General features: G+C 44.6%; 1 protein-coding gene across 3 annotated transcripts in view; it reads right to left on the bottom strand.

The window, feature by feature from the left end:
• The window catches only part of alcama (activated leukocyte cell adhesion molecule a), a 62,530-nt gene that overhangs the window by 13,317 nt on the left and 31,177 nt on the right, over window positions 1-18,036 (bottom strand). For all 3 annotated transcript variants that reach the window (XM_027273382.1, XM_027273381.1, XM_027273380.1), the window contains exons 2-7: window positions 11,016-11,122; window positions 9,887-10,106; window positions 8,487-8,551; window positions 3,060-3,147; window positions 2,620-2,790; window positions 83-207 (exon numbers count right to left, since the gene is read on the bottom strand). In XM_027273382.1, coding sequence (XP_027129183.1) covers window positions 83-207; window positions 2,620-2,790; window positions 3,060-3,147; window positions 8,487-8,551; window positions 9,887-10,106; window positions 11,016-11,122 — 776 coding nt within the window. The remainder of the gene's footprint in view (window positions 1-82; window positions 208-2,619; window positions 2,791-3,059; window positions 3,148-8,486; window positions 8,552-9,886; window positions 10,107-11,015; window positions 11,123-18,036) is intronic.

Below are 18,036 nucleotides of genomic sequence, written 5' to 3' on the forward strand. Positions count from 1 at the left end.
AAAGTGGTTCTAAGTGGCTGCCGCAGTCTGAGAGCCGAGCGCAGCGTGGTGCTCGAGGTGTGAAGTCTGTGCTGCCACTGACCTTAAGGTGGAAGAAGTAGGAGCTGGGTGGAGGGTTGCCGTCGGCGTTGCACTTCAGCGTCACGTTGTCTCCTTCCACGACGGGCTTCTTGGACATAATTTGGAGGCTAACCGTCTCGGATGGATCTGAGGGGTTCAGAGGGCAGACAGACGGGAAGCATGAATGTCAAAGCTCCACAGGCGTTCCACTTCCTTTTGAAATAATCCAATAACCAGGTGAAATAACCTCCTGTAACATTTCAAAAGGTGACCCTGCCACCTGTCTTTCAGCCGGCGTGTAGACCACCCTCCGCACACGGAAATGACTGAGAAAAAGTAATAGCTTACAAATTGGAAATCCCACCATGGACCTGCAGATTCCTCCCAAGTTCCCCTCGTTTTCATTTATTGATCCGAGCCTCCCACTCCATCCACTCTTTAAACTCCAGGGATGTGACCGGGAACACAAAGACTACGCTCTCTGTAATTCCCTGATGGAAGTCCCCTCAAATCCTGCTAAATCCTTCCCGGCCTGCAGCAGAGAGCTCGGCAAGCACATTGTTCCCTGCGTCGTCATTATGTGCAGTTGGTGATAAACTGCCTCCTACGACAAGTTGTTCAGTCCTGCACCACCTCCGTGTTCTCCATCAACAACTAACTGAAGCCAGCACAGGCTTCTTCACATGGGGTGAACAGAAAGGACGTTATGTCTTATATACAGGAGGTCGCTAGTCAAAGTTACAAATGACCTTCTCCTGTCATCACACAGAGGACTCGTCTCCGTGTTTAGATCTTAGTGCCGCATTTGACACCATCAAATTCTTTTACAGAGACTGGAACATCAAACTGGCATCAAAGGAACCGCGCTCAGCTGGTTTAAGTCGTATTTTTCAGATTGTTTGTTCATGTCAATGATGAATCCTCCGTGCATACCAAAGTCTGTCACGGAGTTCCACAAGGTTCTGTGCTAGGACCACTTCTATTCAGTTTATATATGCTTCCTTTAGGGAACATTATTAGGAATCACTGACCAAGTTAAACTCAAACTGTCTTTCTAGAGTTACGTTAGTCGGGATCACCCTGGCCTTCAGCTCCACCGTACAGAATCTTGGAGTTGTTTTTCATCAGGATTTGTCCTTTAACGTCCAATTAAAACAAATTTCGAGGACTGCTTTCTTTCACCTATGTAACGTCGCAATAAGATGCAGCGGCTGCAGAAGAACTGGTCCACGCATTTGTTACTTCTAAGCTGGACCATTGTAACTCTGTTATCAGGCTGCTCCAATAAGTCTCTGCTTGTTAGAGGAAGTGTTTCCTCGGTCTAGACGTGCTCTGTATGGAAAGTGTCATGAGATAACTTGTTATGATTTGGCGCTATATAAATCAAATTGAATTGAATGATGTCTGACACCACACAGTAGCATCATTCATCTCCATTTCTAGGTTCTCTCTGTGGTAATTGTTGAGTTTCTGTAATACAAAGTCTAGACGTGCTTTATGTGAAAGCGTCCTGAGGTAACCTCTGTTATGATTTGTCGCTGTATAAATAATTTGATGAATATTATATTTCTAATATTCAACGTGCACGTCTTGCAGTGAAACCTCAGCTGAGCATAACTCAGTGTGTACTGTTGATGTGTTGTTTGTGCATATGACAGCAGTTTGATCCTGGATTAGACAAAGTGTGTGTGTGTGTGTGTGTGCGGTGTCTCTTATTCTCGAGGTTTGCTTCGGCATATCACAGCTGGACGCTCGGCTAATCAGAGCAGCTCGAGCTGGAAAGTCGCCTCCTGTTGTCGGGCGATCGGGTCCAGCACGGAGATGATTTTATTCTGTTCAGCTACACTAATCAGAAAGAAGGTCGAGGAGCGTTGTTCCTTTCTTGGATCGTGACGCATTTGGTGTGAATAATTTATGGCAATTTTTATATTTCACATTCAGACAGTCATCTGCATTCAACGTGACGGAAAACAACTTCACACCGAAGTTTTCTAGATGAAAATAAAGAAATTTCAAACTATAAATGAATTTTACCTTTACAGCTTAAACGAATAATATATAAAGAAAGGAAAGTGTCTTCTGCTTACTCATATATATAAAGTATATATCAATATTGATTCTTGACTATTTACTTCTGCCGTTGTGTGTGTGTGTGTGTGTGATGAAACAGTGCAGCAGATTTCACACCTGCTTAAGTTTCAGACTGCAGCGGTCAGTCAGCAGTGATAAATCAGGCGCAGCAAGTTATTTAAATAAATCTTCATTTCCTCCTCCCATATTTTGCACCTCTGAATAGAAATATACCCAAAGAATACATATTGCATGAGGCCAAACATGCAATTGTCAGCGTTTCCGTTCTAAATGCACCAAACCTTCGGCCGCAGTCGTTTATTACATAAAGACAAAAACAGTTTGAGTGTTTGGCGTCTTAAAAACGCTGCAAGTCCATAAAAAAAGTGTCGAATCATTAAAACACCGACCAGACAAGTATCAGAACTCCTCCTCTGAAGAAGAAGAAGAAGGAGATCAGACAGGATGCAGACATGGAGCTTCACTTACAGTGAATGGCGAAGGGTTCAAGTTCAGCGTCCTCCGTGATCATCTCGTGTGTGGACACGCAAACAAAGACGGCGTCAGCGTCCTCTTTGGTGGCGACGTACTGGAGGGTGGAGGAGGTGGTGGACAGGCCTGTGGCTGGATTCACCTTCAGGCTCGGGATGATCACCACAGCTGCAGGAGGAGAGACGAACACACACACACACACACACACACACACACACACAGAAACACAACAAAGTGTGTTAAACACTTTTCTTTGTTTTAGCTGCAGAACCTGACAGCTGATCAAATAACGACTGAATCTGTCTGTTCAAATCAAATGACACGAGTAAACAACGGTGAATGATTTATGTCTCCAACGTCTCCAGATTTCATTTTCACTCTCGCTCGTACAAAAACACTTGTCGGTCTCCGTCATCAGCATCTCGTGTGTGGGTTACCTTTCCCGTCGGCGACCATGAGCTGTCCGTTCTTCGTCCACGTGATCTCGGCTCGGGGGTTTGCATCTGTCGCAACGCACGTGCCGAGCTGGAGGAGACACAAAACAATAAAACTTCATTCATTTAATTAAAAAATGCTCAGAGGAGGACGGAGGACGCATTTATTTAATTTAATCTGGTTTCATCTGTATCCACCGTCAGCCTGGAAGTGATGAAGGTTGTTTATTATCCAAACGCCGTGAAAGCTTTCCCACCTGAATCGATTCTAACAATTTTCACATAAGTGCATCAGCCTAACATTATCTCCTGTTTTTTTTTTAATGTGGATGCTCGTCTAATTATTATTTCAGAGGCTTAAATTAATGGTTATGTATGCAACAAAGCATAAAATATCTGCTTTTAAAGATATTATAAAGCTGAAGAGTGACAGGAACGTGGAGAGAGATGCAGCAAAGGGCTGCAGGTCGGATTCGAACAATGGGCGGCTGCTGAGCCTTCGCACACAGGGCGGATGCTCCACCGGCTGAGCTCTGAAACCTTCATTTCTGTCTTTCTCTCATTGCAACTAGACAAATAATGTAATGTGTGCTTTCCAGCATTAACAGGAGAATGTTGGACGCGTGCCAGAAAAGACAAACAACTGTCTCATTCAGGAATGAACCAGTTCTTGTGTTCATAAACTCGCCGTCCTCCGTGTCTCGTTGTTGAAATCTTCGGGATTGAAGGTCAGCAACGGTAGCGGAGATATGCCGCGTGTGAACCAGATAAGGAGTCACAGGAACATTCCATTTGTTTCATATCCTGTACGGCGGTCTGCACCTCTGAGTCAACGTGACTCACCACAAATGTGTCTTTGAGCAGTCTGTCAGGAAATACAGTCATCACGCAGTCGAAGCATGCGTCTGTTTATTTCTACAAAAAGTTCACGTGCCTTGTTTTCTACAGAGAACATATTTAAATCATGTTGATGCGACACTGCATCAGATTTTTCCCTCTGATGTCCTTTTTGTAATTTACAGAGTTTCCTGATGGACAGTGAAGTAAACTGTAGCTGCTGTCAGCTCAGTTTTTGATCATAAGTAATGTAATCAGAACAAATACTCGAGTACAGCTGAACGTATTTACCACACTGGCTGTGCTAAATCCTTTCCTCTCATTGGAAAATCCACAATCCATCGAAACGCAGACTGAATATTCAATTTAGAAAAATCTATTCTCAGTGTGTGTGTGCTGAAGTTTCACAGTTCCTTGTGTAAGCTGCATATTGAACCGCTGCTGCTTTCTAAACTCGTCGTGATGTTATGAATCCGGCTGGTACATCCAGGTTTTAAAGTGAGTTCTAATAGAAACAGAGAAACTTTCCTTCTCTTCGGCAGATGTGAAAACAGCTTTATCTCATTACACTCTGCACATACATCGTTCTGCATGGCGAAACTCAAACACTGAGCGAGGGAACAACAAACAGAACACACACTTTAGGACTCATCTTTGCACCCTTAACCACGACAGACTGTTACATATCTGTTCCAAACACATCCTGTGCTTTACACTGGGAGCTGCTCAGGGACGATGTCCTGTAACTGTAATCACGGTGGAACGTCATCGTGATCAGGACTGCTGTCGGTGACATGCACGTCACACAAATGGAACAATTCCCCACGCTCCATGCTCGGTGGAGCTGAGCTGTCGGTGGAGAGCTATTGTGAATGTCTTGAAACGCAGAGCACAGTGAGCGTTCTTGTTTCAAAGCACAAAGTGACTGAAGCAATTGTTAAGTTGTTGGCATTCATCAAAACCTACATGAAAGCCCCGCAGGTGTTTTATTATTATCACCGCGTGATGTGGAAGAGAAATTATGAACTTATTGCACAATTATGAGAGAATGAACGGAAGAAGGTGAAACTCTCAAAACTCTTTAAAGTCAGAACTCCAGATGTTCTCCACTCTTCCTCGCAGAATGCATGTGAGGAAATGTTTGGTCTGATCTAACGTGCGGCAATGCAGAATGCCACATCACCTAACCACAGGAGGAGAGAAGATAACCTGAACGTGCAGTCTGAGTCAGATAACAAAAAACATCCATCGGCCAACAGAGTCTACAACAATGCAGAGAGCTCTTCACACGCTGTAGGTCCAGGAGGAGATGGAGACAAAGCACAGGCATCTTTCCAAGTGCATGTTTGGTTTTTTCCTCTGGCTCAGATTAAGTGGATAAAAACCCAAATGCATCATCCACCTTCACAGTCAGTGGAAAAAAGACAAACCTCAAGCTACCTCATCTCCTCCACCTCTCATTAAACGTGCTTTAAAACTGGGTGGTGTAGTGTGTGTCGGTCTTTAACAACATACAATTTACTTCAGTGCCGCTCCTCGTGCTGCAGCTTTTTAGCATATGCTGAGGAGAGCGATGCATCAGAAAGCAGTAACTGTAAACGTAACCCTCTGCGACCCTTTGTAAGTCATTACAGCACTCTAATGAGCTGTTACATTATCTGGCAGTTAACCTTTGCAGATGTCGCACTCTCTGCTAATGAATCTTGTGTAACTCCCTCGTGAGGGTTTGTAGCTTCTGTTTCAGCGAGTCTGTGAATCCGAAAATGCAAAAACAACAAAATCCATCCATCCGCAGACGTGCGCTCGCGCTCGCTCTGTCACTTTCAGTCACTCAGCTTTGTCCAAAGAAAATCTGAACCACACAAACTTCTTACTATGATCGGAAATACACAACAGGTAGCTCCATGCGTGCTGATATAGACAATAACGGCACTGAGACAAGACGACAGGCTGATAATAAACCTCATCAACCTTGTCGTGCCGTTATTCCGAATATCAGCACGTCGTAATCCTCTAGCTGTCCACCAGATGTCCTCACCTCCTTCCCACCTGACTGCCCCGCCCATCCACACACCTGTTCCCACTCCTCCTCATCATCATCAGCCCTGCAGTCACCTGCTTCCCAACACCTGCACCTCATTCACCAATCAGCCTCGGCTCCACACGGTTTATCGGTTCACCTCGTGAGAGGTCTCGTGTCCGTTAATTGTCTTTACTAGAAGACCCGGTCTAGTTTTTGAGTGTCTCGTTTTGGATTCTCGTCTGCTCCTTTTTTTGGATTTATTTGCGACTGCTGCCTTCTGGTTTTGACCCTTGTCTGCCTCGTGATCTTGTAAGCTTACGCTCCTTCACCTTTTGAATATTAAGTCACCGAGCTGCCCTATCTGAAGCGTTCTGGTGCACAGACAGCACCGCTGCACGATTAGTATTTCTACCCTGAAAAGACTCGAACGGTTAACTGACTGTCAATGAATTCCCTTTTTCTGTTACGTGACTAATTAACTGAGTCATCAGCTCTGAGGTGAAGCTTATCCTGCCTCTGTCAGGCCCCAAACTGCTTTCACTCTCTCTCCTGCACAGACCCAAACAGATTTTACAGTACATGCTTTCCCATTTACGAAGCATCCCGAGTTCAACGCTCGACTTCAGCAGCATGGCTCGCTTAATTTCTTTATGAAAAAGCACACACGGGCTGACTTTCTGAAAGCAAATGAAAATATGACCTCTGCTGCTGCACGGCTGAGACGGTTCTCCACCCCTCAACATGACACTTTCCTCTAATTTGGAATTCAGTTGAGTATGAAGCAGCCGTGCCCTCCATCGCCCTCTTGCAGAGTTATCAAAGCTGAATTCCCTCTCTTCCATCCTTTTTTTTATATTCTCAACATCACGCCTTGTGTCTCTCTCTCCTCCCTACAAAATACTCAAAGTTGTTCAATAGCACCTGAATTTTTAGGTGGGAATACCAGGCAGCAGCATTCACTTGATCCATAATAAATGTTGTGTGTGCCGCATGCGGTGGAAGAAAATACGCATTGCTTGCTAGAGAAGAAGAGGTAGATGACCGCTGTGAATGTGCTGCCCACAGCTTTCCGAAAGTTTTCTTTCCTCTAACATCCTCGTACAAGAGACAAAAAAAAAACCCAACAGCAAAATAAGGAAAGATTCTTGCAACGTATGCATTGTTCCTAAAGCCCACAGACACATTTGTACACATGCTGTCACATTCAGACATTTATTGTGGCTTTTCATATCCGTGTTCCCCCCACAAAAAAAACAACAACAACAACAAAAAAATCATTTTAGCAGCGACCATGAGAGATGTTTGGATTCTGTCATCCTTCACCACAGCGGCTGAATCTCAAATCTATCATCCACTCCCAACACGATCACCAGAAAATGAACTGCATAAGCACCGAGGCGCGCGGGGTGAAACAATTCCACGATAAGACGGACGCGTCTCCAAATTTAAGTTGTAGCTTCAGGGGCAGCAGCCGCTCTAATGGATTCTGCTTCAGGCTCTGCTTAACAGCTGATTAGCCGGCGTAATAATTAATAATAATAATTAAAGTTTATATTTACAAGTCAGTTTATTTCTTCTGGAAGAGACAAGTCTTCCATTCGCAATGCCAAAAATGTTTCTGTACGGTGACACAGCAGTGAGAAGTATTAACGTAGCGATAAGAGCTGTTCGAATCCTCTAACTGTTGAAGAAAGGAGCTTCCTTTATCATCTCCTTTAGCGTAGGATACAAAATATCTGTGCCATGCAGCGTCCTGCAGATCCTCATGAATCTAGGAGGGATCTCAGATGTTTTGTAGTCCATCTTCTGGACTTTGTAGTAGATCACGTCAAGAACATTCACCGTCTCTTTATGGCGTAGTCTAGTGTGAGAGCAGTCGTCTCCTAACTCCTTATCTCCTCTCCTTCACATCTTTCCTTGACCTCGTGATGTTTTCCATCAAGACCAAGAGAAAGGTGGTTAGGAAAGCACGTAGGAGCTGATTATTCGACCGTACCCCAGCCTGATTTCTCACCGTCTTGCAGCGACTGGTTCATTTCAGTGCAGTATGAAAACTCAAATCACCATATTCAAAACTCGCCTAGGTGATGTATTCACAGGAAGCAGTTTAATTGAAAACGCTGCATTAATGAGCTGCGAGCGTCCTTGAATGCACCACCGCTGAGTCTGTAACCACGCAGAGTTTAACCACGCCGGGCCGAGTCAGCACCAACGTCCTGTGAGTGCAAACGAGCACGAGAGCGTTCGGACTTTGTGTCTGGAGATATCTTTAGTCCTCTTGTTGACTTCCTCTAATGCCTCAGGCTGCTCGCTCTTGGACTGTGTAAATGATCCAACATGTGCGCCCCAGCCTCAGACCACTGTGTCAACTCATGCAACAACTGTCGACTGTTTTCTGTGAGCTGTGCCGAGCCGAGCCGAGCCGAGAGGTGTTACCGTGAACCAACGGAGGTTTACTTATAATAGAAATAGAAAGCTCAATCAAAGTGAAGAAAGAGTTCAGTCCCTGAGTGGGAACATATTTATATTCAGTGCTGAACACACACGGCGCTGAGGTGTGTGGATCTTACCGTTACTGGTTTGTCCTTCTGCAGAACGTCGGCCTTGTCTATGATCTCCACTGACGTCGGTTTCTCTGCAAACACAAAAAGGAGAGAATCAGGTTTGGAGCCATGAAAGTTGCTTGTGGAGAATTTGCATAAAGTTCTTCAGATTTCTTTTCCTGTCAGTAACTTCTGAAACGTTCCCACAGAAGTGTGAAGAGTGCAAACAAACATCCAGCCGGCGGCACAGCCCGGTCCGTCTAAATGCTTTGTACAGACTTACCGTGTTGTTAATATTCAAGCTGTGGGACATCATTTTAACTTCCCCCCCCTGTTAACTACAACCTAATACTCTCTAAGGCCTATTGAGCTGGTCTCTTCATCTCCTATTTCACGCTTGGGTTTGCAAAGCCCATTAGCAGGTGATACATGAGCGGTTTTGGGGAGCTGAGATTCCGATTCAGAGCAGCGTTTCCTGAAGCGTAAGAGGAAAACAAAAGGGATAAATCCACAGCAGATAACATTGAACTCTGCTGCAATTAAATCCAAGCAGTTTGTTAGCAGGTTTGTATCCAAACGTGTCAGCCGCGTATTTTTAAATGAGCTTGACGAATATATTTTTGGGGTAAATTAGTCAGTGCTAATGATTTTCCACGTCGCTGAGTTTCCTGGAAACGACACCAAAACAGCCTGAAAATGTAAAAAGTGTATTGTTCAACAGATCAACAGACTGCATGTGATTTTTTAATTTGTGCATTATGTTGATTGAGTTAAACAGAACTGTGACAGTAACAGTTCACATCAATCAGCTGCATTTGTCATTTTAAGTGACACGATGCTCTTTAAAAATCTTTTCAGACAGAATATTTAACATTGGCCAGTTTGAATAATCATGCAGATACGTTCTAGTTAAGTGTCGCCTCCGCTCGGCAATCGCTGTTCTATATTTCACGGACGCCGTGAGCAGCTCACGTCAATTTAATACAGAACACCTCGAGCTGACAGGAAGCCAGACACGGAAACAAATACAGAACACCTCGAGCTGACAGGAAGCCAGACACGGAAACAGCATAGAGAAGATGGTGGATTTTCAAAATAAAATACACCAACTGAACTGCGTAGAATATTCACACATGCAGAAGCATATTCAGAGGCACATTAACCAGGAAAATGACCAAATCTGAGCAAGTAAACAAAGTCTGAAACGTTCCCGGTGGGGTCTGAAGTCACGTGTAGGACGGACCAAAGCAGCGCCAACCAACGGCCGCGATGTGACGGAGGCGTTCCCGGTGGAGTTTCAGGGTTACGGAACAAAACTACTCACTAATAAGACGTACTGCGTCGTACTTTCAGCTGTTTCTGCTACAAATTCTCTGTCAGATTGCTCCAACTTTTAAGATGATGCTTTGTGTCAGTGTTGAACTTACTGCTAACAGAGACAGTGACGGAGTACTCCATCAGGTTGGTGCCTGACACCACCATGCAGGTGAAGGTCTTCTGGTCGCTGAGCGTGGCCTTAGTGATGAGCAGGTTGTACTTGTCGTCGATGCTGACCCGCTGGGCGTAATCGTCGGTGGCCTGGACGGTGGGCTGGTCGCTCTGGGCCTGTTTGATCAACAGATCTCCAGGAGTGCCGTCGGCTTTCTCCTGAAACGTGACGGGTCAGAGAAAAAAGAAAAATCAGCTCCTCGTCATCTGTCATCATCGTGGTTTAGTTGAACAGATGTGCACAAAGATGCAACAATGCATGACGCGGCATCAAACGTGTGAAGCTGTAACGTCCTGAAAAACAGATGTGAAGTACACACATGTACTCCTGCAGCATTAGACAGATCAGATCTGATCTCATTCATTCTGGCTAATTACACTCGGGATTATGACGATTTATCCAACATCCTAGATTATATAATTATATGACAATAAATATTCCTCAGTGGAGCTGAACGTTTCCAGCAAAAGCACGAGTGGAAATCTGTAAAAGTAAATTAAATATGATCATGAAACTGTTGTTACGGTTTGTCATCGTGCAGTAAAGGTCTATGACAGTGTTTTACTGTTATATATGATACATTTACTGTTAATGTGTCTGCACGACTTTACATCTGAGGCTCTGTATCATCTGTTTTTATCTGTTTATCGTGTATTAGATGTTTTTTCATACAGTATATCTAATATTCTGACTAAAACTATGAAAATAACCCATGTTGCTCGGTTATTCCTCATCCCGCTGGGTGGTTTTATCTTTGAAGATGTGCAGAATTCTTTTTTTCGAGTGTGAAAAATGATAAAGCATCATTTCATTCATTTTCCATGACCTCTTATCCTTCACAGCCGACATCGGCGAGAGGCGAGGGATTCAGACTACCCAACCACAAACCTGCACATCTTTGGATTGTAGGAGGAAGCCTGAGCCTCCACCTCCACCTCCACCTCCTCCACCTCCACCTCCAACCTTTCAAATGTTACAATCTTCCTCTTCTTTCACGTCATTGAATGTTTTGTGAAAGCGAGCCTGAAACACTTCACAGACAGTTTAGAGACTCGGTATCTACTCACGTATTTCCACTTGACGAACATCAGGTCCGCCGGTGCCGGAGCTCCACTGTTGCATGGTATGGTAATGGTCTCTCCATACAAGGCGGTCATGCTGTCTGAACCCCGGGCTGCAACAACACAGAAGGCAACAAGACTGTTACTGTTATTCAGAAAATATACTGTAGCAAGACCTGCTGAAGACGTGAACAATCCTGAAGGCTTGGTTTAGTCACGGATGCGCAACGACAACAACGACAGAGAGCTGCTGCTCAAGAAGCTCGCTGGACAAATCCGGGGAGGTAAAATGAGCAATATGTGTTTTTCATGATGTTTTATTGTCTGTGCATCAAACTCTGAATGTTCCAGCACGCCGTGTTAAAATGTTACAAATGTCTGACATCACAACAGCAGAAAAAGACATTGGATCACGTCTTCGATGACTTGATAGAAAGATTAAACAACATATACAGCTCACATCCTTCTGATCTCAAAGTTTTAAGACACTCTTGAAGGAGACTGTGGTTAGACCGAGCAGCTCCTCCCAAACCTAAATGTCTCCAAATGAATGGGTGTGAACACAGCGACCACACCGCAGTCTGTTGTCCCCCCCAAATGTCGTGACACCACATTTCAAGGTGTGGGAGGTCGGGCTCAGAGAGGTCAGGCCCGGTGCTCCGTGTGCAACGCCACCGCAAAATCATTCACTCTGTCCACAAAGGCGAGGGGGCACCGGAGTGGAGTGGTTGCTATGGTGGCACAGCCCAGTCATGTGCAACGTGGGAGGAGGAAGAAAAAAGGGGCCGAGGGAAGATGGATGGATGGTGGAGGGGGGAGCGAGGGCGGAGGGGGGACACCAAAGGTCTTCACGCTTCAGCTCTTTCTCTTTGAGCTTTTAGCTAAACAGGCAGAACAAGAAGCGGTTCAGATTCTGGTCATTCCAGAGCGATGAGGCCAGAAAATGTACAAGTGCAGCTGCTAACTGACGCGGCTGAGTATCAGGTCCTGGTCCAGCCCATACTGTAAATGTTATTTAGTACATTTTCAGCTTCTAGTTATTCCTTTTTTACTTGCAGCCATAAGATTCGTCCCTGTTATCCAGATCTGAGAATCCTCTTCGTGGTAGCTTGCACTTGAGTCCAGAAGGGTTTAAGGCGGGGCAGGACCAAAAAAATGTGAGTGTGGTCTCTCAGTAAATGTCCTCATTGTCTCCAGCATTGGTGTTTTTTTATTTCTGGGGTTATGAAAAACGTCACACAGTTGTTTGTCCAGTTTATAGAAACAGTCGACGATGATCAGCAAATTATTAGAAAACCACAAACTGGAGTTTTATGATTTTGGACCAAATCGGTTCTGAGAAAACACGACACAGAGAAAGTCGTAAATGTTCCATGTCATGTGTTAAATCTGTCGATGTCTACAGCCTCGACCAAAAGTATCTCTGCTAAATTTAAAGACCCTAAAGCAGCTCGTCTGAATCATTCCTTGTGACTTTTTAAAGGTCAGGTTTTTGTTACGTTTCCTGGGATTCCAGAACACTGGAGATAGCGAGCTGGCCCATGAATCCCAAACCTTGGATTAAAAAAGCTGAACAGAACCAGCCTCCCTGAGTGTGGGAGGATACAAACTGAACTCTTCCCACTCCTAGATTAGAAACTGAACTCATTATATGAGAGTTTGGAACGACACCAACTGGAAAAAAAGCTATTTCTGTGTCTGTATTTATACTTCTGTTTTATTTAAGGAGTGGTGGTACGAGTCTGTGACTGTTCGTGCACATCGGGCTCCAAAACTTTTCCTGTTTTTTGACTTAATTTCACTTGTGATTAATCATGAATCTTCATCAACAACTTATTAGTATCCGTGTCAATCACTAATTATATCACACATTCACCAATTATTGTAAATGTGTTGCCCTTCATGTAAAAGCGAGCATATGGCCTCCTCTATTCCTGGAACATCCTCCATGTGATGTAATAAGTAATGTCAGTTCTGATGGATTCACAAGCCGAGACTCGCCCACGTCGTTTGAACGTATGTTTATATATATTAAAAAAAAAGCATCAATGGTGTGATTTTCCAGTGACACAAAGCTTCATTGAGTTATTATTTTTCCAGGAATTCACACACACACACACACACACACACAAAGCTGCTTTAAAATTAAAGCAACTGTGTCAACGTTCGACTCGTCATTAAAGGAGCGTGTTTTCTCTGGTAATAAGACGCAAGTCACATGGGAACCCGGCTCAGAGAATCAGCTAAATTTATCATCTTTGATCGTTCATGGAGGAGTAAACAAACCGAGTCTGGATGGCCAATTAGCATCTGTGTGCTCGGAAACCTCAGAGTGCAAAAAGAAGCGAGAAGAAAACGAGTTAACTTCTCTAATTTTAGAGAGAATGAGACGACGCTTTGTTTCCCTGCCCAGTTTCTTGTTCTGGTTTCTGTTAAAGCGTGCGCTGTGCATGTTTAGCACCAAATAGTAACTAAGTAAATATTACTGGTTGGTGGCTTCAGCCAAAAAGAGAGAGAATGAGAATTTGCAGCACCTCAAAGCTAAAGACGAAGACGTGCGTCTGAATGCAGTCGATGGAGAGCGTTGACGTCTTTGACTTTACCCGTGCATGACGTTTGATTAAAGCCATTTTATTCAGAAAATACCGCGATTGTTCCGGCCTGCACGCAAACACACACACAGAGTCACGAGGAGATTCTTTGATAGACGCAGTGATCGTGTTAAATTCAAGGTGTTTTCTGTCACGGTGCTGGACAAACTCTTTCAGACGGTTTTTCTGCCAGCTCATGTGATCCCGATGTGACCACGCCGCCTTCCACATGTTCTCATTGGAAACACTTTGGATTACATTTACCAAATTCATTCTTTCTTTCTTTTTTAATTCAATCCTTTTCAGCATCATGGGTCTTTTTACCAGTACCTAAGAGAAAGAGCTACAGTACGCCGTTTGTCTACTTGATCTCTCCCGGGTACAACCCATAAGTCATCCAGTATCAGCCGTGTTGGGTCAACAATAGAGAAGTCTTTGAGAGAGAGCCAGGAGCTGCATTGTTCAGGCAGGTGGGACGGAGGTAACAGCACATTAGCCCCGATGATTAAAAGCTTAAAAGAGCAGAGAGAGGAGTGGAGGTGTGTGTGGCCTTCCTCACCGGGTATCAAGTTATGGGTTGGTTTGGTTTGTGTATTACCGAGACAAAGAGGTGAGAAACACGTACCCGTCCACCTGAAACTCATCCGGTGACTCAAGTTTTTTCAGCTTCGGGAAAAGTTTAACTTTACTCTGCTAATTAGATTTCTACAGTTAATTATGCATGAATGTTGTTGCATCGGGTTGCTACAACAAACACACTGTTTAAACTCTGCAGCTGATTAATGAATCATTTTATTAGATCTCATCATTACAGAGACAGTGGGAGTGGAGTCAGAGACAGCAGTTTACTTTACTGCAACAGAAACTTGCCAACTTTTCCTTTCTCCCTCTTTTCTCCTCGTCTCGTCTTCCCAGAAATCCTGGATAATCAGCACAGTTGCATTCTTCTCCTCTGTGCAAACACTCGCTATCTCTCCGTCTAACATGGACACTCTGGCAGAGTTCCTCCCAGTTCGGCTGCAAAGCTCCTTAGGATTTTTAACATCCTCCTTTTTTTTTTGTGTCTCTGCCACGCTCGGTAAACACCTTTCACAGACAAAAAACAAAAAAAGCTGCAGCCCTCTCCTCTGTCCTGGAGGCTCGGTTCTGTTTGCTGTAGCAGCTTTAACACAGCTCTTCTTATCTCGCGATTATCCAGCAGCCGAACAATGCGTTCAGGAGAGATGAAAACAGACCTTTCTGCCCACCTCCACTCTTTATCGTGACAAAAGCTCCTCGGCTGACACTGTAAACTTTGAGCTCTTGATGTTTTCATGAACTTTTTGCACTTTTTAAAATGAAACTCAGCTGGGACTTTCCTTCCTCCTCTCACATCTCCTCAGAAGTGTAAAGAATATGCAGAGACGTGGATTTGAAACGACAGTAAAAAACAGTTTCTGTAATGAGAAGCAAAGATGTTTTTGCCCTGCGGTGCTTTGACTGATTTCACACGTCCTTAAACTAAAAACACCTACATGAGTTTCTTTCAATTCAGTTTGTCTTGGCCACGTTACAACGAGCTCCCCTGAGCTCGTCTGGACAAAACCTATGTTTATATAACGGATAATGCTGAAGCAGAGCGTGACATAACGAGGCATGCAGAGGGAGGGCGACTAACGAGAGCATAAAGACTTCTTCTTCTTCTTCTTCTTCTGTGGGAAACAATTCATCCCAGTCAGCCTCACTGAGTGAGTCAAACTATTAGCTGGGTGTGTGTGTGAAGCGGTATTTATCGCCTCGAACCATGCCAGCGTGCAGCTGTGATTCTGTGTGTGAAGCTGTGATCGCTCCTCCTCTCCTACAACAACACATCAGCCCAGGTTGGACGCATTATCACCTGAACATGACAAGACTCAGCTGAGCGGAGCAGGTGTGTCACGGCTCACTCTGCACTTTGTCAGGTGTGTGTGTGTGTGATGTAGTCAGACAACAACAAAGGCCACGAGTGACGATAAAAACCTCTGAACCTTCTTTACACTTTTTACACTAACTGAAGTGACTCTTGCTCATTTTTCTCTCTCATATCAAATTAAAATAATCTTATTTTAACTTATCCAGACTGAAAATTCTCCAAAAGGATCCGTCAGCATCCTGAAAGACGGAGAACACACACTGTGTGTCCTCTGGACATGCTGTAAACGTCTGATTCCAACTTAAGGAGAAAGACAAACACGAGATCAAAAGAAAACTGTGTGTGTGTGTGTGTACACAGGTACATGTGTGTTTAAGGTCTGCATATTTACTTCACACTCCCTTTTCTGTTAGAAGAACAAAGGCGTCTACGCCGTCCGCCTCATTTATCAACCTGTCCGAACGCCGTGTCGGAGCGTTCATGTATAAAATGCCACCATGATCATTTTTCTCCGCCTCTATCGAGCTCGCCGACAGCAGAGGAAACATTTGCATGTCTGCCGTTGCGCCGATATCTTGAAATGTTAGAGGGTAAGCGCTCGTTCAGCCGAGGAGTTGATTAACATGCATTAGCATAACAACACATCCACTTGTCTCTACTCTGCAGCATAATGGGAAAAGCTTGACGCGGCTGTGATGGGTGGACAGTTCCCTGCTCGCAGAGAAGTGCAATTTATGTGAATGCTATGTTTGTGCCTCGTGCTGTGAAATGACACCGGGTCAAGAGACGAGATGCTGCCACAATTAGAGATGATTGAGAGCTCCGTCCTGATGCCGCTCGACTGTACGGCTTCCAGTTGAGCTTAAAAAGCTTCGATACATGATTAGCGGGTCACATGAATTAGTGATGCTGTTACACAGAGGGAAAGTGAAAGCTGATCTCTTAATGTGAAATATCTGTTTGAATAATAAATGAAGCACAATGACGTAAAAGAATCAGTCCATCAAAGGATTTCCACGCTAAAAAAAGCAAATATGGGAAATATTAAAGGTGTCACTCGTAGGTCACACTGACTCGTGTTCAAGTTATTCAGGTAATCCAGATTATATTTCATATTTCAGAGTCTGGAGGTGATTAGAAATGTGATTCCCAATCGGATTTCTGCAGACGCATCTCAGTTCAGACGCTCACGTCGGATTTCAAAGCCGCTTGAAGCATCGTGACAAACGACGAGAGATGGAAGTGCAATCAGAGCGGCGCAGAACGACGCTTCTTCATCTCCATCATTCAAGTCGTTGCACCTGTGTCGTTACCACAGCAACCCGTGCAGATCGGTCAGGACACTAATCCGATTGGATCACTTGCAGATAACAACAGTACGGACAGTCTGCCTGAAAAATCTGATTTGAGAAAGAAATCTGATTTGCCTGCAGTCCGAACAAAGCCTCAGTGAGTTACCGCCTCAGTCAGTTTCAGGCCTGTTTGCTGCATCCTCGCTGCAGGCAGCTGTTTGCAGAGAAGAACGTCGCCCGCTGCAAACAGACGCAGATGATGACCTGCTGGTGAACACAGCGGAGCGTTCAGCAGCTAAAAATCAAGATATTTCCCTCAGGAAACAAAAAACGAGACTTCCATTCATGGAATAAATGCTGGATGTGTACATAAGCAACTCTCTGCTAACAGGTTCTCCAAATCAAGTTACAAGATGCTGATGTGTCACGGCTTGTTTCCGCTGCCTCGAACTCATGTTTAACAAAAAGTGCATTATATAACGAGGAAGAAATCTATTAACGGTGAGAAAGGAGAGTCCGGAGGAGACACTGAGTGTCCCGGCAGAGACGAACACCTTCAATCAGCAGACTAAATCGCTCATCACATGCCGTCCCGGCCTCTCTACGACACCAAACCACATGAGTGTGCGAGCGAGGCTGAGCCGATCTGCATGAGTCATCAGAAGGGTTTGTGCCACGGCGGTGATGAAAGTCAGACTGTAAGACTGTAGGCCGGCTAAAAATGGCAGCTTGATTGAGGGGAAAGCAGTGATCCCGCTGTCTGTTGACTGTGTGTGTGTCATCAGCATGCGCAGGTAGGAGGAGATGTTTATACCTCACCCACAAAATGTCTGAAACCAGATATGAACCAGCAGACTTCTCCTTCCCCTTGACAGGCCTCAGACCTCCTTCCCACCTAGTGTCAACATGTGTCCTGAGTGATGGCACTGCTGCTGCTGCTGCTGTGGAGCAACAACACATAAAACACAAAACCTGGCTGCTGCTTTACTTTCAGCCGTGTTGTCGGGAGATTAATGAGAGACACATTTCTATTTTTAAGGGGGTCAGAATCTGTCCGAGACATCCTGACTTTTAGTCTCCGGCATGAGTCATGCTCCAAAAACACATGTACATCTTCGTGTTACACTCGCATATATCTTAAAACACACCCACGATACTCCCTCAGATTTATTCCACGTTTTAAGTTTCCTTAAAAACACAGTTTACAGAAGAGTCCTGGACGGACGACTTCATCTGAATACGTCGGTTTCTTA

This window comes from Larimichthys crocea, chromosome XXII, assembly GCF_000972845.2.
Source record: "Larimichthys crocea isolate SSNF chromosome XXII, L_crocea_2.0, whole genome shotgun sequence".
NCBI lineage: Eukaryota > Metazoa > Chordata > Actinopteri > Sciaenidae > Larimichthys > Larimichthys crocea.